We start from the raw sequence: 24,911 nt of genomic DNA on the forward strand, positions 1-24,911 counted from the left end.
CTCAGCTCACCGCTACCACCCCTGCGCTGACTCGGAAGGGCAAAGACGAACACACGCTGTCCTCCGAAGTGTGTGCCATCAGCCGACCACTTTTTTTCACACTGCGGACTCACCATGCAGCCACCCAAGAGCTACAACGTCGGAGGACAACGCAGCTCTCGGGCAGCTTACAGGCAAGCCCGCAGGCTGCAGTTATTATTATTATTGAGGTGTACTTGTCACTCGCTGTCTATTATTGTTTTCTGTAAAACATTGATATCCTGTCAGTTAAGAAAAGGCTTAAAGCAAAAGCTTGTTTTAACGTTGTCTTTATTATGCCGACTAGAGACCCGCGCTTACAACTGTATTGTCATATTTTCTACATTTTCTTTAAATTCTCAAATTAATAAATCGAAACCCGAACAGTAAAAATAGACTAATTGCATTGCAATACAGTTATGGATATCACGTCTGTTGGGGAATCCACTTACTTGAGTTATGTCCAGAGAATTTCAGCTCCAGCTCCTGCACCTGCTTCACCAGCAGTGAGATGTGCTGCAACATGTCCTTGTTTTGCAGCAGGAGCTGGTGGACCCGGGCCTGGGCCTCAATTCGGGCTGCCACCTCTGCAGACAGCTGGTCTTTCAGCAGGTGAACCTGAGCAGAGAGGGAGGGAAGTTAATATCTTCAGCACTCCAGTGAAGACAAATGCAAGATCCTCAGAGCACTGTCAATATTTCACTTTCAGTTGTAAGTTGTTATGTGAGATTCAACCACTTCTTCTGGTTATATTGCTTAATTAAGATTAGTCTGGTAAACGGACGTTTAATCAAATATTAGATAGGAAGGTAGCATGTGTTATGTATTGGAATATTGTTTTCTATAGGCCAATATTTGCATACTGGTATTGAAAATACACTGTTAGGCTCAGGTAATACTATTAAAATCCACCCGGGAACACCTTTCTTTTATTGAAATTTTAACCAGCTATGTGTTTAAGATCACATGACACTCATTGCCCAGGACTTGGGATATTGTTATTTGTGACTATCTTGTTATTACAGGGTACTGTTTAACCAGCTTATAGTTTAAATTATACTAATGGCTGACAAAACCAAACAAAAGGAAACCACAATGCCATTTGACACACATCCTTTATCTTAACAACTGGAAGTTGCATTATGGGATCATCCAAATCAGGTCTACAGGAGTGAAGAACTAGAGAAGGTCTAGGAATTGATTCTCTGCTTGCAGTTAAAACCAGAGTGGAAATCAGTTATGTTGCAAGTAAGCGAACACCCACACTAAGCATGTTTCTTGATGCTGATGTACACGTCATTAAATATCCCATGCTATTGAATTGTGATTACTGTTCTATTGCTACAGACCACCTAGAGTACAAGATGGGAGACACACTATAGATGAATGTGATCATTGCTTCAGGAAAGTAAAGAAAATGCATTTGTAAAAATGATTAGCAATCCAAAAATGCAGGCTCCAACAAATTGAAATAAAGAAGGAGTTTCCCCCTGAGGTTTAACTCCTATTGTGATTTATAATATGGAATTGGCATAACATGATAAGGTGTGATGCCAGACAAGTACATGTAACAGAACTAAATAGACAGGCTGTTAAAAAAAAAACAAAAAAAAAAAAACACTTCACCTATAGAGACAATTTAAAATAAATAAAAACAGCATTTTCCCTCCAACAGTAAATATGGTGATTTTGTTTCCTCAAACTCTTATTTAGTGACTAATTGACACTCCATTGGCACCTTACCAATTGAGATTCCAATTAGTTCTCATTAGCACCAAGCCATTTAGGATGAAGTGCCTGCTGAACTACAGTACATGTCTTGGTTAAAAGACTTCCATTGTAGGCAGGAAGCTGTGATCACTGGTAGAAAATGTTCCCCTTTTCTTTGCAACAACAGCCCTCCTGCTTGATCAATAGAGATTAACCTATGAGGTAGCTGCATTAAGGAAAATGTGGCAGGATTTTACTTAGAGATTGAATGAAACCCTAAAATAGACACTTAAGAAGGAGACAAATTGAACTCAAACCAAGCCATCTTGGTCTGAAATAAAACCTTTTTTTTAACATTCAATTATCAATGCTCAGTAAGAATTATGTTAATGCCAGACTATCCATTTTAAAGCACCTAGAAACTGATTTTGCACAGTCCATGCTGAATGCATTTGTTATTCCATTCAAAGTCTTCCTGCTTTCCAGATATGATTTCCATTACACGAGAGTAGATGTTAAAACTTCATGCTGATTTGAACTCGGCTCTCGCCAAGATAAGCACCAACTAAGACGTAGCTTTACAGTAAACTAATGTGATCCATATATGTCTCCCTCCATTTACGTTTCCTTCCATATGATGATGTAGATATCCTTCTGTCTGGTGTTAATGGCTGAAGTGTAATGCTGGCTCCAGGGATCAGCTTATTTTGCCTCCCTGGCGCATCAGCACACACAACGGCTGCGATGCTGGCTCCGGGGATCAACCAAAGTGCGGCCTCCCCAGCGCATCAGCATGACAACCGTCTGGATTGAGCTAAGTAGGGTACATCTCTGGGGTTTTCAAGTGGGCACCTTCCATCCTCAGTGTTTCGTCGACTAGCCCACGACACCTCAAGAGGGCTCGACGGTGATTCTGGCGTCCCAGCATCACCCCCCTCCGTCCCCCACTCAACTCAGCCCAGCTTACTTACCTGTCCCCAGCCAGAATCTTTCCGTCTCAACCACAGCCAGTTGCTGCTCCTCTCTGCTGCTTCAGATAAGTTCTTCACTGTGCGACGCAACTCTTGGCCACTGAATCCGACGTCTCTGAGAAACCGGGTTGTAGAGTGTGCCACAAATCCTCGACAACCCACTTCCACTGGGTAAACCCGAACTCTCCATCCTCGCTGTTCCGCTTCAGTGGCTAGTTGAGCATACCGCAGTTTCTTCCTCTCATACGCCTCATCTACAGCATCCTCCCAAGGCACTGTTAACTCTACCAGGTGAACAAGGCGTGCTGATCCAGACCACAAGACAATATCTGGTCGAAGGTTAGTGGTGGCAATCTCAGGTGGAAAAATAAGCCGTTGACCAACATCTGCCAGCATATTCCAGTCTCTAGCAGCTTCCAGTTGTCCTGGGCGAGGATTGGTTTTAACACCTTTTCTTGGTGGTTGCTCTCCTGGGCGGAGGAATGTTGTCTTTTGTGTGTAATGTTTTGGTGGAACAGGTGGCAACTTATTGGTCATGTTACGCTTGTCTTCCAATGCTAAGGCCAAACATCGCAGCACCTGGTCATGGCGCCAAGTAAACCGTCCTTGGCTAAGAGCCACCTTACATCCTGTCAAAATGTGCCTTAATGTTGCAGGTGATGAACACAAAGGACATGAGGGATCCTCTCCTACCCAGAGGTTTAGGTTCTGTGGTGATGGGAGAACATCATATGTTGACCTGATGAGGAAACTGATCCTGCTCTGTTCCATTGACCATAGGTCTTGCCAGCCAATCTTGCGTTGTTCCACACTCTCCCATCTCATCCATTCTCCCTGTTTGGCCTGGGAAATGGCCTTTATACACCTCATCCTCTCCTCCTGCTTTTGCACCTCTTTGACTACCAGCTTCCTCCTTTGAGCTGGGGCCGCCTTGTGCCATGTAGGAGGAGTTGAACTGAAACCAAGACCCCCTCTTCCATGCTGAACTTGCCCCATGATATCACCAATTCGAAGGGCAGCCTTTGCATCTTCCACAGCTTTCTTTGCCGCCCACTTTCTTCCAGTTTTCAACACAGGTGCTGCCTCCCTTACGCATTTATCGCGTGACTCTACTAATGTCATTTCCAGTCTGACCTTGGCGCACTTAAACTCCTCGGTTAGAGCAGAGACTGGTAGCTGCAGTATTCCTTTACCATAAAGTCCCACTCTGCTGAGGCAGCGTGGAACTCCCAACCATTTCCTGATGTATGAACTGATTAAAGCTTCCAGCTTCTCTACTGTTGTCAACGAAACCTCGTACACAGTCAGTGGCCACAGCAACCTCGGCAGTAGACCAAACTGAAAGCACCAGAGTTTTAGTTTACCTGGTAGAGCGCAGCTGTCTATGCTCTTCAACCCTTCCACTGCTTGTTGTCTAACTTCTCCCACACGAACTGTGTCCTTTAGATCCCCGTCGTACCATCTCCCAAGACTCTTCACTGGCTTCTCAGACACTTTTGGTATTGCCTCACCATTAATGAAGAATGTTTTATCTACTACTTTGCCTTTAATTATAGAGATGCTCCTTGATTTAGTGGGCTTGAATTGCATTCGTGCCCATTCAATGTTATTGGTTAATTTGCCCAATAATCGATTAGTGCAGGCTACTGTTGTAGTCATGGTTGTCATGTCATCCATGTATGCTCGAATTGGTGGTAGTCGCATTCCAGAAGCCAAGCGCTCTCCTCCTACTACCCATTTTGATGCCCTAATGATTACTTCCATTGCCATGGTAAAAGCCAGTGGAGAAATGGTGCATCCTGCCATTATTCCAACCTCTAGGCATTGCCATGTAGTGCTGAATTCTGAAGTTGAAAAACTGAATTGCAAATCTCCAAAATAGGCTTTCACTAAATTTGTTATTGTCATCGGTACACTGAAAAAATCAAATGCTGCCCAAAGTAGTTCATGTGGCACTGAACCATATGCATTAGCCAAATCCAGGAATGTCACATGGAGCTCCTTCCTCTCCTTTTTAGCTGATTGAATTTGTTGCCAGATCACATTGATGTGTTCTAAGCAACCTGGGAAACCTGGAATGCCCGCTTTTTGTATTGAAGTGTCAATGAAGCAGTTCTTTAATAGGTAAGCTGACAATCTCTGAGCAATAATGCTGAAGAAAATCTTGCCTTCTACGTTTAATAGGGAAATGGGACGAAACTGACTGATGCTTGTAGAATCTTTTTCTTTAGGTATAAAGACTCCACCTGCTCGGCGCCATGCTCTTGGTACAACCTGTTTTTCCCATGCCACTTTCATCAATTTCCACAGAATTCGTAGAACTCCTGAAGCACTCTTGTACACTCTGTACGGAACTCCATTAGGCCCTGGAGATGATGAAGCCCTTGCTTTTTTCACAGCTTGCTCTATTTCTTTCCACTTAGGTGCACAGTCCTCCATTTGGTATTCTGGTGGATTGATAGGTGGGATGTCTGACGGGACTGACATAGGCTCCTGCCTTTTTGAATCTGTATGTGTTTCCTCCAAATATCTCTCCAGCTCAACCTTAGATGCTTTTAGTGTGCCATTCTTCTCACTGGTGAATAACTTCTTTACAAATTTGAATGGGTCTTTATAAAAGTTCGCTCTCGCACGCTCCTTCTTTTTGTAGCGTTTCCGTAGGCGCTCAGCTCTGCGCAATGTTGCAAGCTTATCTTTTATGACCCTTTGTAAGAGATTGAGTCCCTCCTTCTGACTTTGTTCTTCTCTTCTCCATTGGTTCCTCAGCTGTCTCCTTTCTCTAACTAAGCGTTCAATCTCCTGCTGCCGTCTAGACTTTCCAGGAATAGTTTGTACTTTTTCCTTCCTTTTTTCAACTCCAAACCTCTCACTTCCATATGCGTAGATGATGTCCCCAAATTTATCCAGCTTGTTTTCAACTGTTCCACTTAATCTTTCCAATGCAACGCAGAGATCTGTGTTTACTGTGTCCCATGCAGTTTTCTCACAAGCTCTTGGCCATTTAACTCCAGGCTTGTGCCCGTTGAGGTTCTTTTCTCTCTTATGCTGGTTTGTCTGACCGGGTTCACAAGGATCATTAGGTTCATCACTAACTGTGTCCATGCAAGTCCTCCTCACATCTATGACAGGGGTGCTGATATCCTGCGAACTGTGGTTTGCTTCCTGTCGCTGGATTTCATTCGACTGACTTGACTGACTTCGTAAGAAGTACTGATCAATGCGAGGCCCTTGCCCCTTCTCCCTCAAGCATTTCATTCTCCCTTGATGAATCTTCAAACCCCTGACCGTTGTCGCCTTGCTCCAGCCGCAGACACAAACCTGGAGTTCCATGTCTTTGTTAACTGCAGATCTTGAACTAGTCTTTTGTGAAGTACTCTCCATACTCATATCCGTTTCCGTTCCTAAGTCGTTAACCGTGTTGTCCAACGTTGAGTCATCTTCCGCCCCCGCTTTCGCAGACTCTAGGGGTATTTTTCTCTTTAATTTCTTAGAAGCCTTGGGCGGGTGTCTCCAGCATCCTGTAAACACAGAGCTGGATACTGCCGACAAGGGTAGCTAACCCTTACCAGCCCTAATGGGGTCTCTTCCCTCCTGTCAGCTGTCTCTCCAGGCTGTCACAAGGTCTTTCCCTTGTTGCCAGCTGCACTATTCAAAAAGAGATCCATATCTCACTGATTGCCAATGACTGACATAACCGAAGCCTGTTTTAATGGAAACATACAGAGAAAGATAAGTAACCTTTCAGTGAAAAATGAGGGTGCCTGTTTATCTCTCAGGACTTGTAGGTGCATATAGTTATACAGTGCTGTATATACCCTTGGATGGAAACCATAATAAGCTTTGCAACCACAATTTTATTGTATTGAAATTGCAGTTTGTCTACATAGCGTGAGGGTTTAAGCAGCATATAACTGTATGTCTGATGGAGTAACCCCCGCCCCACCCTCGTATTTTTGTTTCTCTCCAATCTCTCCCGTTCTCTCAACACTGAACACCCCACCCCGAGTGAGAAATTTGTGCTGCTTTTAAGCAACTGTGCCAGGACTTGATTGCTAATCATTCAATCTGGCCCCAGCACAGTCTGCATGTGAAGTGACTGTGACTTCCCCGTGCCCACATACCAATATACATTTTAACTCACCTGTGCTACATAACCCACACTATACACAATAACCCAAAATACACCCAGGGGCAGGGCTTACCCCGTCATAAAGTCCATAGCACAATAAAGATGATCAACAACAATGACATTTAACTAAGCAAAAAAACAAAAACACTAGTTCATAACACAGCTGTTCAACACAGTGAACACAACCTAAGCCTTTACAGAGTCTATAAATTCCAGGGAACAGAAATGAAACAATACAAATACCCTCAATTTCTCTCATTCTTTTGTAATGCTTATTTAGGCCTATTGGGCACCAAGTTCAGGACCCTGAGTCCACTACTTCTCCACTTAGCAGCATAACAAATTAATGACTTTCAGCTTCTTCCTTTTTCTTTGCTAACAAATCTGGGAAATTCAAAATCAAGTTAATAGTTACAACTGAGCAGTTCTTCTGCCCTCACAAGACAATCTTTGCTTAATGTAGATAAAGAAGTTATCTAATTTATATTCCAATACAACACTGACCCAATTTCATTATAAAGTTGGTGATTAAGGAAGATTTTAATATAAGATGTTGTAAACTCTTAGAATGTAGACTTTGAAAATAGATGTCAGGCATGTGTTTTGAACCAGTGGCCATTATAACAGTCTCCTGCTCACTACTCTGTGACAAGTAAGACAGCATATACAATAATAATACACTCAGTCAATACCATGTGGCCGGGCAGTCTCCTGTGATCAGTGGGGCCATCATTTACTTCCGCTGGAACAAGCTGACACAGACTTAACTGTGCCTTACATTATCATTTTGGGCAAATAAATGAACTCTCACTGAATGAACGTGTGTTTGTCTGAAGAACGTAGTAAAGCACATAGTACTGGCACACGCAGGAAGAATTTAAATCACGGCATCAAGGTCATACAATGTTTAATGGTCATTGTACTAGCCTTCAATGTGATTTTACATCGTGTGTGGACATTTTTTAATAACCCACACCTTCAGGGTACCTAAAATCCCCAACAATTTTAAACACTAAACAAACTACAGTTACATTTATAGTTGGAATTTTTAAAATGTATTTTCTGTATGAAACCATTAGCATTTTACTGGAATTGGTCCTCAGCTACCATTTAACAGTATACCCTGAATAAATGAAATTACTCATTACAATATGCAAAGTTATTCTCAGCTGGGACCTATTGAAACATGAACACTATTCTTTCTCTACATAAATGCGTCCCCCAAATTAAATAACATTGTTAAATTATCCATTTAAAAAAACAACCCTTTAAGCATCTTGAATTTAGGAAGCTCCACTCATTAACCAAGGACTGAAATCTAAGCAGGCAGTGTGCTTGACCCCATTGTGAAGACACCTATATCTCACCTCCACAGACTGTTACTCTGCTGTCCTAAAACAGTTTGTATTAACAACACTCTAATCTTCACTAATGTGCTGTTTAAATGGTCAAAACCACCTAAGTCTGCGGCACACAAGGGTACGTTCAGTTCACCTAAAATCAGCAATGCTGAAGATACTGAAGGCAAAGCCTTTGATTTTGAGACACTAGAAAAGGGAGTGATGGAAACGACTCGAGGGTCTAAAAAAAGCAAACCTGTCACTATGAATCAAGAAACTCTGGGATGGCTTAAACATAGTTCATTTTCCAGGAAATAGGATTTCAGTTATTACATTACTGTTTCAATTTGTTTGAATTTTTTCCCCTGCAGAAAATCAGGTGCCAGTACTGATGGGGCCAAAAGTGGAATGATTTGGTAGACAGCAATATTTATTTTTCTACCCTGCATTTGCATTGAGTCCCAGGGCAAGACATGCTTGATAAGTTATGCAAATACAGCAACTTCTTAAGCCTTTCAAACTACCACCAGCTGAGGCAATGTAACAATCTACTTTGATTACCATGATATTACTGCCTCTGGAGATCTTATCATGAGCATGAACTACTAACTCATTACAACTGTAGTTAGGTTCAGAAGAATTGTAAGCCTGGAACTGACTGAACTAAATGGTAAAGTCCATACTCTTACTGGGATTCTACCATGTATTATAAGAACATAAGAAAGTTTACAAACGAGAGGCGGCCATTCAGCCCATCTTGCTCGTTTGGTTGTTAGTAGCTTATTGATCCCAGCATCTCATCAAGCAGCTTCTTGAAGGATCCCAGGGTGTCAGCTTCAACAACATTACTGGGGAGTTGGTTACTGGCTTCATGCTTACCTGCGCCACGGACACTTGTGTCTGCTGTTGCTGCTGCTGCAGTTGTTGCTGGAGGAGCTGAATTTGGTGGTGCACCGAGAGGGGAGTTCCTGCAGGAAGTTGGTTTGACGATGGGGGCAGCAACATCTTGGGAGTTGCCAGCAGAATGTTCTCTTCTGAGATCTGAACATGTAGAACAAGATACATTGTTTTCCATTAACATTCAGCACTGCTTGTCAGATACGCCTGCAGAGAAATTTTTGTTAATTAGCAATGAGACTGGACTGAGCAGCTGTGCGCGGCCCAAAGACTCTTTCAGCAAGAATGAAAGTATCAGACAGATTACTTACTTTGGCCTTGGGAAGGACAATTAACTTGGAACCCCAGGATTTATGCATTTGTGGGCTATAGTGAATTAACTACATTGTGTGAGGAAGTTCGACAATTTTTCACGAGTAAAGACAGAAGTCTACATAAAATGTTTATATGTTTATTTACATACAATATATGTGAGAAGAAAACATGCCAATTCCTTTCTACTTAACATGAGGGAAATAAGAACTAAACAAAAAAGTCAATTTAAACAGAAAAAGGACACTTATTATTTAAACTGCAAAAGCAGGGGGCTCCCGAGTGGCGCATCCGGTAAAGGCGCTCCGCGTGGAGTGCAGGATGCACTCTATAGCCTGGACGTCGCCGGTTCGAGTCCAGGCTATTCCACAGCTGACCATGGACGGGAGCTCCCAGGGAGCACAACTGGCCGAGCGTCGCCCGGGGGCAGGGAGGGTTAGGTTGGCCAGGATGTCCTCGGCTCAGTGCGCACCAGTGACCCCTGTAGTCTGGCCGGGCGCCTGCAGGCTTGCCTGTAAGCTGCCCGAGAGCTGCGTTGTCCTCCGAAGCTGTAGCTCTTGGGTGGCTGCATGGTGAGTCCGCAGTGTGAACAAAAGCGGTCGGCTGACGGCACACGCTTCGGAGGACAGTGTGTGTTCGTCTTCGCCCTCCCAAGTCAGCACAGGGGTGGTAGCGGTGAGCTGAGCCTAAAAAATAATTGGCCATTCCAAATTTGGAGAAAATGATAAAAATAATTGGGAACGACTAAATTATATATATATAAAAAAAAAAACTGCAAAAGCAGAAGCTTTAGAACGACCGAGTTCCCACATCTCGCCCAATGACACACATGTAAAGCTGGACACTTGAAGGGCAGGTGGACTCAAAAGTCTGCAGTGTTAGCAAGGTTGCACAGCCAGTGAGGGGGATCCCTCTAATGTAGACTTTGGGTATGTTTGAACGACAGCTCATAATGACACTGCTTGTGCTATCCCTGCTCTGGGAATGAATATCATCACAATAAAAAAAAAAGTCTACAGAGAAAACTGGGATATATTATTTTCACTCTCAAGTTTAGCTCTTAAATTTGTGGCCAGAGACTGCTAGACAGATTGAGCCCTAAAGTTCAGAGATCAATAATAAACCTGCAATAAAAATTCATGGGTCGCTTGACAGTGGCAAATTAGTAATAGTGCTCCCATGGTGTGGGGCATTTATTTCCCTCGTCCAAGATAAAAAATATGGTAATATACAGAGCCCTGAACTGAACATCCAATACATCTTATTAAAGTAAATATATTGGATTTGTTTATTTTTTATTTACCAGAGGTTAAGTGTGATGTGCAATAATTTACCTGTTTTTATTCAGCTCTGTATATTCATGTGTGTACAGACATCAGGACCATCTCTTCCAGGCTATTGAAGTTCAATATATAACACAAATAAGAATACTAATAATAGTAATGTCTTTAATCTTAATCTTATTAGTGTTTACTAATACAATCTCCACTTCATTTCAGTGACTTGGAACTTCTGTAATAGGAAATTGTGTAAAATAAGCATATAAGTATAGAAGCAAGAAACATGTACTCCAAAGAAGGGAAAATATCAGATCAAGAATAAATATCAAAGGATAGCACCCAATACATATTCAATTTCCTTCTGAAAATGCTTAAGAATTTTTACTTAATCATTTAAATCAAATTAATAGTTACTTACAGGCTAGTATTCAGTTTACTGCTTCAGTCAAAATGTACGCTACTGACTATTTATTAATTTAAGCTGTACCGCCTAACATTAATAATTTAATGAGAATAGTTACCAATTCTGCCATTTCTCACTACATAAGTAAAGTATTTGCAGGTTTTTAACTGGTTGTTTTTTATGGATATATATTTTGTACACAAATAACTATGTATTTAAATGCTGTATCATCCTGTTTGGGGGCACTCTGGCAATTTATAAACAGTGGGCATCACCAGATTAAAAAACAAAACAATAATGACAGCAACTGAATAATAGTTAAAACCTTAGATTTACAAAGGATTAATTAACTTTCCTACATGATTTAGTTTCAGAAATGCAGAATTAATATAATCCTTCACAGCATGCATAACTGGCCTTGTTAACATTTGTTACAGCCTATTTAGTTAATAGGTGTGCAGGTCATTGTTTACGTCTTTGAAATCGCTTGTTTCACAGGATTTTTAAATGAATCCGCTTTCCAGGAACTATAAAATCGCAGGATTCCGCAGCATGAACTGGCGATCTGCCACAACAGAAGCATCAACTGGGGCATTCTAATCTCTTTGGGATTGGTTTGTTTGAACAGCATAACGTAGGCCACACCATAGTCATCTAAATTGACAGCTACAAAGATGAAAAAACCAAGAGGTTAAGCAGGAACAGATCTAAGCCTCTACACACCACTGTGAGCCATTCCAGGTTTTAATGAGAGCTTGATCTTTCCTGCTGTACTTAATGAAGCTCATTATTATTAAAATCACAATAAAATCTGGAATGGCTTAAACTGCTATACCATTTAAGTTCTATTCCTTCTGGCTTACTTCACAACAACATGAATATTATAAAAGGAGTTACTGTACATAGTTATAATTAACTTCTTGTGTATTTCAGTGTCTCCCAGTAGTCATGGGCATATACCAGCTTTAATAGGTTTATACTAATATTTTCTCAACAAGACCGACACCCCACTGCCTACTCCTCCTATCCAGAAGAGGTTAATCTGGCTGCACTCCAGTTGGCCTTCAGCTAGCCTCATTCACTCATCTCAGACCTTTTTTCTTAACAGGAGCTAACCTTGGGTAAATTATGATATAGTACAGTGATATGAAAGTTCCCACAGAATCCCGATCTATACTTTGCTGGTAAATTTATCTAAACAAAACTTAGGAGTTGAACCTCACAATGTAGCTGTTGCCAGAAAAAAAATGATGCAGATGGAATTTAAAAATAAATAAAAAAATAGTGCTGTGAAGGATTTTTAAATTGTAGAAAAAGAACAATGATCCTATACAGTTCATGGAAAAATGACTCAATTGTATAGTAGGATACTGAATCATGTTTTGCACCATTGTTCTTGTAATGAACCAAACTTTCACTTAAAACTGTGGCTTTCCACAAACACATTTTAAACAGAGGACACCTGTGCAGTATTAAAGAGTTTCCGATTCTTGTGCTATTCTCCCAACTCTTGTAGTAACTCTTGAAGTGTCATTTAAGAAAAAACAAATAATCTTTTCACACATTGCTTCATTTGTCCATAATACTATTCTTACATAATTCCTTTAAGATACCTTTTAATTTTTATATATGGGGATAATTACTAGAATGTTACAGCTTTAAGGTTATTTTAACAACAAGGTGACTAAACAGACAATATTTTTATATTAATAAATTATGCAGAGGACAAAGAATACATGTATTCATCGTCTCACAATCTCTGTGGTTTTCAAGGACATAAAAATATACTGACTTAAATTTTATGACAGTATTAGACGCTACTGGGTGCTCATTTGATATCTAATTAAAAAATAATCATTTAGACAGTGGCGAAGCCTCATCAACAAAAAATATATGTGGCAATGTGTTTCGTCATCCTTCAGATACATTTTCCTGCCAGTTTATTTTCAGATTAAATGGAAACAAACTTGATTAAACCCTTGGTCTGATACCTTTATGTGTGTGTCTATGTGTTCCAGAAATCAAGAGATGTTGATTTACTTATAGTGCAGGAACCCTCTACTGTACATAAACACCACCTGTTTTACCCTGACCATCTTTCACAGCACAAAACAGAAACGTTTTCATGTAAAAAGGCCACCTGTTAGGGGCTCATTATAAACCTGATCTCAGAATAGGCTGCTCTTTGATGGCTCATTGTTTTTGCATTCCTCTGGTACCACCAGCTTTGAGTACAAATCATTGCTCATCCATTATACAGGATGTTCAGAAAAATAAGATGCTCTCATTGAATTTTATCTTGTAAAAATTAATATATATTTTATTTTTTTAAACCTTCCTCACTGCAAGACAAAAATAAAATGCAGCTGTTTCCCCAATAATAATAAAAAAATGATGAAATGATGAAAAAATGATGCCCGATTAATAGATGCAATTACAATGATAAAAACACCTTTCAGAATTAGCCTTCTGAATCATTGTGCAATCATGAAAATTGATAAAGAACACCTTAGATAATCTGGTTAGACATTCTGAATGCCATTAGTCTGAAGTATGCAGAGGGTAGGTATTGAGCACTGAATTATAATGTGGCCTATTAAGTGCCTAAATCACACAGCTTGTAATTTAATTTCCTCCTGGAATATTTATCACAAAATGAATTTCTTCCTGGAATACTCGTCACACAAGGACTGGACTGCAGGGTATTTATTTAATCGATCAAAATGCTAAACTCTACCAGAACCACACACAGCTGTGGTCAAGTGGAGGAGGGATGTTAATCCCATTCCAAGAACAGCCAAGTAAGTGGTTCACCAATTTGCAATGTGGGATTAGTGGGCTGTTTGATGGCTCTGCAGTACAAGCCCAGATATGCAAGATCTAAGAGCCAAAAAGCACTCTGTACTACAACACGACTTGCATTTTATTGTAATGTGTTATCCCTTTGGTTTTACACTGAACTGTATTACACACAACATATATCTTACATATATAGGCTGTGTGGTCCAGTGGTTAAAGAAAAGGGCTTGTAACCAGGAGGTCCCCGGTTCAAATCCCCCCTCATCCACTGACTCATTGTGTGACCCTGACCAAGTCACTTAACCTCCTTGTGCTCCGTCTTTCGAGGGAGACGTTGTTGTAAGTGACTGTGCAGCCGATGCCTAGTTCACACACCCTAGTCTCTGTAAGTCGCCTTGGATAAAGGCGTCTGCTAAATAAACAAATAATAATAATAATAAGATGGGAGGGTGGCTACGATGCTCAAATGTTTAAAAGAAGCTAATGGGATGTATAATTAAAAGCAAACAACCTAGCTTCTCATTATCTCATGTGCCACATGTATGACAACGTTTTAACACTGAATTCACATAGCCCACCCCAATTCATAAATAAATCATAGAGAAACCCCTTCAGTGATAATTTTGTGCATGCTATATATTTAACTACACAGTTGTGTGGAATCCCTTGAACTGTGATGTGAAAACATCCCTTTTGCTTATGCCAGGGAAAAGACCTTAACAAACGAGACTGGCAGTAGCAGCGTTATTTTGTATGTGCTCCTGATATTTTTTTTTTTACTGGTGAGTTATTACAGCAAAATGAGTTGTTAAAGCAACAGGAGGTTATCAATCCATTCCAACAGACTTCACATTTAATATTCAGAAAGCAAATCCTGTGATCTGCAGCTTAATGGTGTTTTAATTTCCCTGTGCTTGGTGGGCATTTAGTCTTTCACCTGTTATGAGTTTGGGGAAGATTAACATAGTTTAATATTATGTCTGAGGAACTGTATGAATATAAATATGAAAATGAATATTAAGTAGAGGCTGTTTAAGACCTGATGCCTCTCTATCACATATCAGATGTAACTGTCATCTCTAATGGAAATACAAAAATGTATTTTACTTTTTATTGAAGAGCCACATTGTTTTTTATTCCAACCAAAGCAGCTTCCCAGGATACTAAATTCCTGGCCTAGACATATTCGGAAGACTTTTGTATACGACATGACCTTTATTTAGCAGCAATTTCCTTTTTGGGATTGCTGTCGTTTGTAGAGTGCCTTGAGGTGTGAAAGAATGAAATCTGATCTAAAGCTCGCAATGTACCATAGTGTAATAACTGTATTAAAGCTATCCGATCTACCTGTAGGGTACCATGGTCAAATAAGCAATTTAAAGGTTTTAAAATAATTTATTTAAAGAACACAGCAAATAACCTAGGTGAAGGGGGCTGTCTGTTTCCATTTCACAACATGCTTTGTAAGTAGATGAGAGTTCCTACTTATACTCTAGAGCAGGGGTGTCAAACTCAGGTCTGGAGGGCTGCAGTGTCCTGGCATTCCACCCAAGCTCTCAACTATTTAACTGGTCTAATTATTTGATTAATGGGACAAATGTAACTTTTCTCTCCAGGCCTAAATAAGTTTCATAGGTAGTGTACCTTGAATCGAGTGTATTTTTTAAATCACCAACTGTAAAAAGACCTCAAACATATAAAATATGTCCAATTGAACAAATAATTTGATCAATTATGTTAATTGACATCTTAAGATGGAATGAAAACCAAAAGACCCTATGGCCCTTAGCATTGCAACCTAATCTCTCAGACGCTCAATTTCTGCTGGGTATTTCAATAATTTCATACCCAAAAGGCAGCAAAATTGAGTAGTCACAGTACATAACCATGCAAAAAGAATAACACCAATCATTTCTTAATCTGACCGTTGCTCTGGAGTAGAAGGAACCAAAGAAATGGAGAAATTCACCTGTCAGCAATGATCAAGGCAGTTTTAAATTGATATTAACGATATCAAATGGTGCTTGGATTATAATTCTGCTTTTAACTTTTCGGAAAACCAAAATACCGTAATAAATTACTCGCCTTCTAAAATAACTTATTTGTCTGTCTCTGCCAACTTTTTTTTTTTTCACCTCCACGGGATTCTTTCCTTCTCACTAAGCATTTCAGCTGGCATCGTTTGTAGAGAGCCGATCTATGCGTGTTTATATATTTAGTACCCTTTTAACTTCCTTGGCAGCATTAATGTGGGCAATTTATCAGTCTACAGAGGCATTCAACACACTGACAATTTATAGTAGACAATGGCTAGACTGATCACATGCTTGGTCCATCTGTCTACTGCTACTCGTATTACTAAGGCTAAAATACATATTTTTTTTTCTATTAGACACATTGCCAAGTTCACATTACAACAGGCTCTAAATCCTTAAAGTAGCTGTCCTGGGAAACCATTTATTTTGGTTATAAAGTAGAAATACACCATTATAACCTTGAGGTATGGTTACTCCAAATATATAATTCAAGCACTTAAAGATCAATTTTGATTTGGTACCACATATTTACAGCATAGTAAGCATAGAAAAGCCAACTTAAATAATTGCACATTTTTAAATTGTATTTACAGAGCAGTGCATTAATAAACCCCAGCAATTTTACCAAGGACAGTTCTTTTAAAAGACCTAATATTTAACCTTCACTGAAGTATGCATAGCTGGAAAATAAGCTTGTTTCAATTAACCATAAAATAAAATTGCTAACCCCTCTAAGTTATTACTATATTCCAGTGACACAATGTTTAAAATAGCTCCCCTTATTTTTTTATAATGTTTACTCAATATTTCATTGTCAGGACCCTGTATAGCAAGGACATGGCTTTCAATTTTGTCTTGGCATGGCAGTCATTTGTTGTACACACTGGCAAATCACTTCAGTTTTGTGTTTGGCTACAAGCTAATACTGTTCCACAGTAAATTATAAGCAATCGTATGATATCATATTTACTGTTATTTCAAAAGACACAGATTTTTCAGGCAAGCTAAAGAATATCCCTAAGCTGGCTGTAACGCGGTGATGGTCCGAGCTTACCCCCACCCACAATCACATTATCCTCACAGGAACACAGAGGTTTTTAGAACTTGGTAGTGTTCACAGGTATAAATATTTCTTTTGACATTTAATGTCGTGTCTCCCAAGGAAGACACAGCATTAAATAAGCCCAGCCTCGCCTACTCTTAACAGGATCAATTATTCAACAAATAGTTACACATGGAATGCTTTTATACAAAATAAACTCTATTATTTAACATTCATTCCATTTACAATAAACATTCATATATTTTACGTTGAAAACATGTTTCTTCTCCTTCACACTCTTTTGTTTAACCTGCATGAATATCATCTCTGTCAAATACACTTTCTCAACAGCATGTACAATACACAATAAGCCATGGCTAATACCAGTAGAATAACAAAACACAATTATAAAGACAATAACATGCATTTAAATATTACAGTGAGGGTCTCACCCTCACACTGGCATTCAGCAATGAGACCAGTTGTCGTCAAGTGTTTGAACTCCACTAAAAGAAAAAAAAACAACAAAAAAGCTAGCACTGTGGAGAACTCATATATGAGGTCACAAACAAAGCAGTCCTATTAAACTGAATTGTCCTACAAGCTTTTTGGCAACTTTGCTATGATGGAATTTCAATGTCCACTTTGTTCCCATTTTCCTTGCGTAAATACTTTGAATTCAGATTTCCATGCATGTTTAATAAAGCAAAATGATGCAAAACATTTTTCATGTGTGAACAATGTTCATAGAATGTTAAGAAGATACTGTAGTAGAACAGAAAAACAACTTGCCAAAAAGTGTTTAAAATCTCTCTCAAAAAAGTAACCTGTAAATCAATTATAGGTGCTACATTAAACCAATTCAGAAAGTACAGTCTAGTCTAGGTCAGAAATGCAGCTCCATCTGGAATTCAAAATGTGGCTTATTATTTCTAAAGTCCATTACTTGTGAGAAAAGCTCTTTCTAAGGTAATTACCTGGGTCACTGGGGTCCTCACTTGTATTAAAGGAATGACCTTTTGAATTTGGATGCTCACCTGGTGTCAGGGCGAATAATAATACCAGATAACTAATACCTGTGGGGTACAGGTAACAATAGTGAAATGCAGTTCATTTCTAAATTGCAGCCATACTTCACATATGAAGAACTTCAGAACAACAAAATGAAGACTGAGCTATCCCTTAAAAATATTAATAATAATGCATCTAGCTTCTATGGAAAGGGAGAGCAGTCAAATCAGAAGTCTGAACTTCTACAGTAATCTTGCGGCATGTTCACATGGTACAGTATTGACTTCCCATGCCTCTAACACAGATAGACAGCAATACATAGCTGCTGTAGGTAGGGGAGGATTTGGTATCTGAGAGCAGTTTGTCTGTTTATTTTTCATTTTCCAATAAATTTTGTTATTCTGGAGATACCTTATCAATTCTAAAAGTCACATAAAAAACTTGGGGCTCCCGAGTGGCGCATCCAGTAAAGGTGCTCCGTGTGGAGTGCAGGATGTGCCCTATAGTCTGGACATCGCAAGTCCAGGCTATTCCTTTGCCGACCGAGGACAGGAGCTTCCAGGGGGCGGCGCTCAATTGGCCGAGCGCCGTCCCGGGGGGAGGGAGGGTTAGGTTGGCCAGGGTGTCCTAGGCTCACCGCCCACCAGCGACCCCTGTAGTCTGGCCAGGCGCCTGCGGGCTTGCCTGTAAGCTGCCAGAGAGCTGCGTTGCCCTCCGACGCTGTAGCTCTTGGGTGGCTGCATGGTGATCCCGCAGTGTGAAAAAAAGCGGTCGGCTGACGGCACACGCTTCGGAGGACAGCGTGTGTTCATTTTCGCCCTCCCGAGTCAGCGCAGGGGTGGTAGCGGTGAGCTGAGCCTAAAAATAATTGTCCATTCCAAATTGGGAGAAAATAATAAAAATAAAATTGGCAATGACTAAATTTAAAAAAAAAAAAAAAAAACTTTGCAATTTATTGAACCACACAGCTGGGGTATCTTGGGTTGGCGCTCCTGTCATCAGTGCACATAGAGACAAGTCTGTGTTTTTTAAGGACACATTTTTGGAGGACAGCAAGAGAGACAGCTGGTTCTAAGGCATGCTGTCGCATAATGGAATAAAATACTTTGGGCCTTCTGCACAATTGAATTAAATACATTCCCAAGAAACTGTCAATGCCATGCAGGCATAAGAATGAATGTAAAGAAGACTGACATGATAACATATTTCTTGGAAATTGATTTAGAAAAGTAAAAGGTGATGCTCCGTGCAATGCACTCTGTGCCAGCTCAAATCAAAGCACGCTGCACTGATGATAGAATCCATTATTGTTTAAGTAACTCGGCACAATCGTTTGAAACAGATTTGAAACATTATACTAATAGGCAAGAGAAGAGGGAAACAACAGTGTTTTAAATGTTAGATCTTCAACAGGTCATACTTGTGGAAAAGAATAAAGGGCAGTTCTGTGATGACTCTGGCCAAAGTCTTTAATGTTTGTAATGCCATATTCTGTGCTTCGCTGAAATATCTTGGTAATAAATGCTTTTCTTTTGCAAGGTTGATATTTACACATGAAAGAAGTTTATCTTACTCAAACAAGTCTAAGATGGTGGAAGTACCTGCACATTAATGTATGTTTAATTCAACTCATGTGGCTTTCTTATTTCTTTCTTTAAGCATGTACAGTCATGGTTTGGTATAGAACTTCCCAGCTTAATGAGAAACATGTGTTACTTAGACATGCAATTTATTATAATACCTTTAGCTTATAATAGTGGGTAGCCTCAAAAGGGTATTTGGGGGAGTTTAGGAAAAAACCCAGGTTATAGATATACTGGCAAAGAATCTAACACTCTTCCAACATAATCAACTTTCAAATTCAAATGTGTTTCCATGCAATTATTTAGTTAAATACTTAATTAGTTAATTTTCTACCAGTGAAAAAGGAAAGCTTAGACATGAATTTAAAAATGGAAGAACATCACGGACATAAGAGAGTAATTGCCTTTTTGCCTTTTAATCTACAGACTGACACCAGCGTTACTTTTTAAAAATGTACATGCTCATCGTGAAAGGACAATTCTTGAATTTCCAAGCAAAAATTTGGCCTTTAGGGTTTGCTTGTAACATAATTTACATTTACCCAATATATCAAGAATACCTTTGTTCCATTGCCTGTCACCTCAAAAGTCTTATCTAAATTACAAAAGGCATGCCAGGATAACTATGTATCTGTTCTTAGAAGAACAGTTTGACAAGGAATGTAATTAAATTATGAATGGAATTTTCAGAAAATCCATGAACTAGCTTGTTGTACAAAATGTGGCAGCATGTTTCAGAAAGCCATCAAGAGACTAAATTAAAGAGATTCCAGTAAATTTGAATTAAAAGTCAGACTTTAAAAGTGAGATAGTTTGAGACATGAAGCCCTAACACTTAATTCTGCCATTCGGATACTAGCAGAAAAAAATAAATCTTAAAACCTTTGAATTTTTTTCAACAGCAATTGAGAAATATCAGTAAGTCAGAGCCAGTATCCTGAGTACCACTGCCTTAAAAAGGGTCTGTTTTGACACATATTCCATCAGAGTGGAGAAAAACGAAAACACTCATGCAATATTTTTCAACTAGGGGTGTGCTGATTCTTGTAGAGTCATTTCCTTTTTGTCAGCAGGTATCAAATAGATAAAAACCTATTTATTAATGTTGATTTGAAAACAAGAAAAGCGTCCCTTCATTTATCTTTGCAAAGGAGTACCAATCATAAGCAATTATCTTCTACAAGTCAATTTTCTCCCATCCGGGGTGCTGACATTTTTACTGCTGTACTGAGGCTGTAAAATGACAATGAAAATATGTTGCAAATTTCAAATTACTTAAAGGTAATTACAGTACTCTGACAATAAGAGTATTGCCATTTTTAACCCCTGTTTTAAATCATAATTATACTTGAGTAGTTCTGCTGGGTGAGAGTGTGAGGCATATGGTCTGTAATTTTTGTAACACTCTTGCAAGAAGATAACATGGGTAGTAGAAACTTAAATAAGGGCATTTAACAATTGTGCCCAGCAGAATCACGTTCTAAACCAGGGCTTCTCAAACTTGGTCCTGGGGACCCCCTGTGTCTGCTGGTTTTCATTCCAACTAGACCCTTAATTGAACTGAGCATTTGCTTAATTAGATCCTTTTTACTTGTTTTCAGCTCTTAAACAGTTGCATAGTTCAAGTTACTTATAAAATGTTATAGCTAACTTGAAATATGGAACTGTTTAAGAGCTGAAAACAAGTAAAAAGGTCTAATTCAAATGATCAGTTCAATTAAGGGTCTAGTTAAGTAATTGACAGCTCAGTTGGTATGAAAACGAGCAGACACAGGGGGTCCCCAGGACTGAGTTTGAGAAGCCCTGTCTAAACAAAAGCATGACAAGGCTACAAAAGCTGCGGCTACAAAATCTAAACTTTGTACTAGAATCCATTTTCTTCAGGTTTTGGAAATCTATCTGATCATTTTTCAAGGCGCTATATTTAAAAAAAACAAAAAAAAAACACATTTGGACAAACCATATATAAACAGAGACTGGAACAAAGCTGTGACCTGTTTTCACAAAGCACTTCTAGCAGCAGTCTGCTAAATCCAGTTTAAAACAAATTAAAAAAAAAACACATTGAAAAGAAAAAGAAAAACATTTATCTTTTAATTATACAAACTTGCCGAGCTGATTCTACAAAACTATCCTGTTCTGTCTTGAAATATACTTTCGTGAAACAGATAGATAACGCGGTAAATGGTTTGTGAAACTGGCCCCAGGCTTTTTAGTTTTGTTTTATTTGTTTAACCTGGAAAAACTCTGTTGAGATCGAAGACTTCATTTAAAATGGTGTCAGAATATTGATGTTGGTACAAAGATGCTAACCTAAGGGATATCAAAATGGAGATCAAAAAGAACGGGGCACAAAAATCCTAAGATGTTTCATAGACAACATCAGTGTAATCAATTAAAGGTTTTATAGTTTGTGCTACTTTTGTTCAGGTGAAAATACGGTGGTATAGCTTGATGATTCACCAAAAATATTTTCATATGAAATTTGTCTGACCCAAATTTAGTATAGCAAATAAAGTTTAAAAAAACAAAAACAAAACAAGAATAGTGTTTGCTGTCAGCAGCAATACAGTAACCACAATAGCAACTAGTCTCCAGTTTGAATGACGAAAAAAAGTAAGTCAAACTGGATGCAGTCTGATTACTTTCAGCAATGTTATTTCAGCATATCACAGTAACAACACAGTGCACAAGTTACTGAACAAATAGCATGATCAGCATTAACATGTAGACAGATATTTTTCATTATTATTTTTCTTTCTTCACTAATACATTTTAGGACCTAATGGTAGCTTAAATATTGGAACTTGCACAAATACATGAACCTGCACTCAAATCCTATTTAAAAAATAAAAAAAAGATGCCAGTACTTTTATTTATTTAAATGTTTTACAAACTGTTCACAAACCATGTTCGCTTTTGTGTATGAGATACCTAAACTGAACAGCTCCATATAAGTAGAAGGTTTTTTTTTATGTGTTGAGTTATTACTTACGCTATGGGAAATACCAAAGACGTGACACAGTCCACTGCTGGGATAATGAAGCCTGAAGGCTACCAGAGCACACATGGAATTCTAAGCAAACCGCATGGAATATTAAGGAAAACCTTTGTATTCATTAGCAACAAAAACTAGTGCGGCATAAAAACATTTAATTTTTTTTTAACGTTTCCATTTTCTAATAGCAGTATGACCCTTATAAGAGGGCTTTACCATCTGGTAAGTCCCTTCTCGTTATTGCTTAATTAATGCATAATTCTGTTAGTTTAAAATGATTAGTTCACCATTTTCTCAATATATGAGAATGCCATAGTGAGGAATGCATTGATTATTATTTTAGATTTTGATTTCTAATCACTACATAATCTACCCTAATGATGTGACTACTAAAAATATTTCGCATTTTCCCAGTACAGTTGCAGCATTTCAAATTCTCATTCCCTTTTGTGGCTTTTACAGAATTGGAATGAAATAACAAACAACAGATGTCTCATGAAATCGCTGGTCACAGAGGGCACCCTCTACAGAATATAGAATAGCAGCTCATAACAAATGCCCATGCGCTGATACATCAGCACTGGATAAGCTCCACCCCCCCTATAGTAAATCCTGTCCTCCCTCACTGCTAACTAATCTACACAACAGAATCAGAGATGGGAGCTTCTGCTTTTTGATTATCAGATGGCATTTACACACATATAGGTCGTTTGGTCAGCATGTGGATATTTTTACAGCTGTGTATTTTATGTCTATATGACAAAATTGTTGTATGGGTGTCGTGTCCAAGGCATAGTCACCATGAAGCCAATTGTCCAGGTATAAATAGTTATTTCTGGCTAATAAGCCGTTAAGGACAAATATCAGGAGAATACAGCCCGTCAGTGGTGGTTAAAACAAAGTCGCACTTCAAGCCCTGACTGACCAATGATCTATTAAGCAGGTTACAATAGCCTCTTGGGATCTTGAACAGGTTGCAGACTGCACGTCTGCAGTATTTATCCAACAGAGCTTCATTAACAGTTTAGCTGTTTGATGCTTTATAAAAAGCGAGCACAGAGCCTTTAAAACAAGAGATCTAGATTTCAGTCAGTTCTTTCGAAAAAATCTCTCTTATTGTCCAAGCCACAGTTTTACTGAAATACTTCAATAAGGAATGCATCATGCATACTGTGCCATGATAAAACACAGCTTCTATTTAAAAGACATGGCACATTACCAACTGCAGAAATAGAAACACTACTGAACTTATTTGTTTTATAGAAAAAATGTACCGTACATATAATCTTTAAATAATCTTGAACCCAACGGCCCTTAAACTCGGGTCATTCCATTTATGAATTGAGCAGGAATTATTTCCTTCAGTTTTCTGTGAACCCTCAGATATTTCCTTTTTTGTACTTGTTGATGTGAATGCAATCCTATGTTGTAGCTTCAAATAACATTTACATGTCATCTGATATAAGCACTGAATCCCTCACCCCAAATGGACTAACAACATTGCTTCACATTTACCAAAACTGACATAATGACACGTACAGAAATGCCTGTTTTCTCTTTTAGAGGATTATCAGGTGGCTTTTGTTTTGCCTCCAGCATAATCTGCTGTGCTGTAATGAAGCAAACACACTATGTAAATAAGCCTGTGAAAATCTTAACTGTAACAATCTTCAAATGCAGAACATAACATTAACAGTTGGATTCTTGATTTATTCATCAAGGACCATTTTTACTTACAAAATGCATACACTTGGAAGTTCCTTGTCTAATGATTGCAACATGTAATGTGATGTTTTTCAGTTTTAATTGTAAATGTATCCTCATGTATGTATTTATTTATGAAAAGCCCCTGAAACTCAATGAAATCAGTGGCGTGCACAAAACATGGCAACAAATTACGCTTGTGACACTACTCCTGCTAAATAAGACAAAAAAATATCAGTTAAAGTCTGATAAACATGCAAATGGTAATAGGATAAATATGCTTCTCACAAAACAAAAGTGTGATTGGGGGTATCACATGTTAAAAATCCATCAAGTGACAAAACCAGATCACCCCTTTCTTTGTTTCCTGTTATCTCTGGGTTTTGTCCCAACAGTCAGTTCCTGAACTCAAGGTGTTAGACCTCATTACCCGCATTCCCTGTGGGAACTTCCAATTACCTAACAGGAAGACAGCAGCCAAGTTCAAGTGTCAGAATCCTATATTGCTCGCAGTGCTGGAATCCCAGTGGACAGCTGACCTGTCAACTCTCATCTTACTGATATATGAAGCATGAACGGGGGCAATAATAATGAAGGCTTTGACGTTACGTTTTCAAAACTGCTTCAGATCTTCTCCTTTTAAAATATCAATAGCTGCTTTATTTTCAAGGAGAAACT

At 38.9% G+C, this 24,911-nt stretch overlaps 1 protein-coding gene across 10 annotated transcripts in view; it reads right to left on the bottom strand.

Moving 5' to 3' along the window:
- The window catches only part of LOC117417203 (carboxyl-terminal PDZ ligand of neuronal nitric oxide synthase protein-like), a 121,483-nt gene that overhangs the window by 14,206 nt on the left and 82,366 nt on the right, over positions 1-24,911 (bottom strand). For all 10 annotated transcript variants that reach the window (XM_034029186.3, XM_034029183.3, XM_034029184.3 and 7 more), the window contains 2 exons: positions 9,048-9,209; positions 471-636 (listed from right to left, as the gene is read on the bottom strand). In XM_034029186.3, the coding sequence (XP_033885077.2) occupies positions 471-636; positions 9,048-9,209 (328 nt within the window). The remainder of the gene's footprint in view (positions 1-470; positions 637-9,047; positions 9,210-24,911) is intronic.

Source organism: Acipenser ruthenus, chromosome 12, assembly GCF_902713425.1.
Source record: "Acipenser ruthenus chromosome 12, fAciRut3.2 maternal haplotype, whole genome shotgun sequence".
Classification (NCBI taxonomy): domain Eukaryota; kingdom Metazoa; phylum Chordata; class Actinopteri; order Acipenseriformes; family Acipenseridae; genus Acipenser; species Acipenser ruthenus.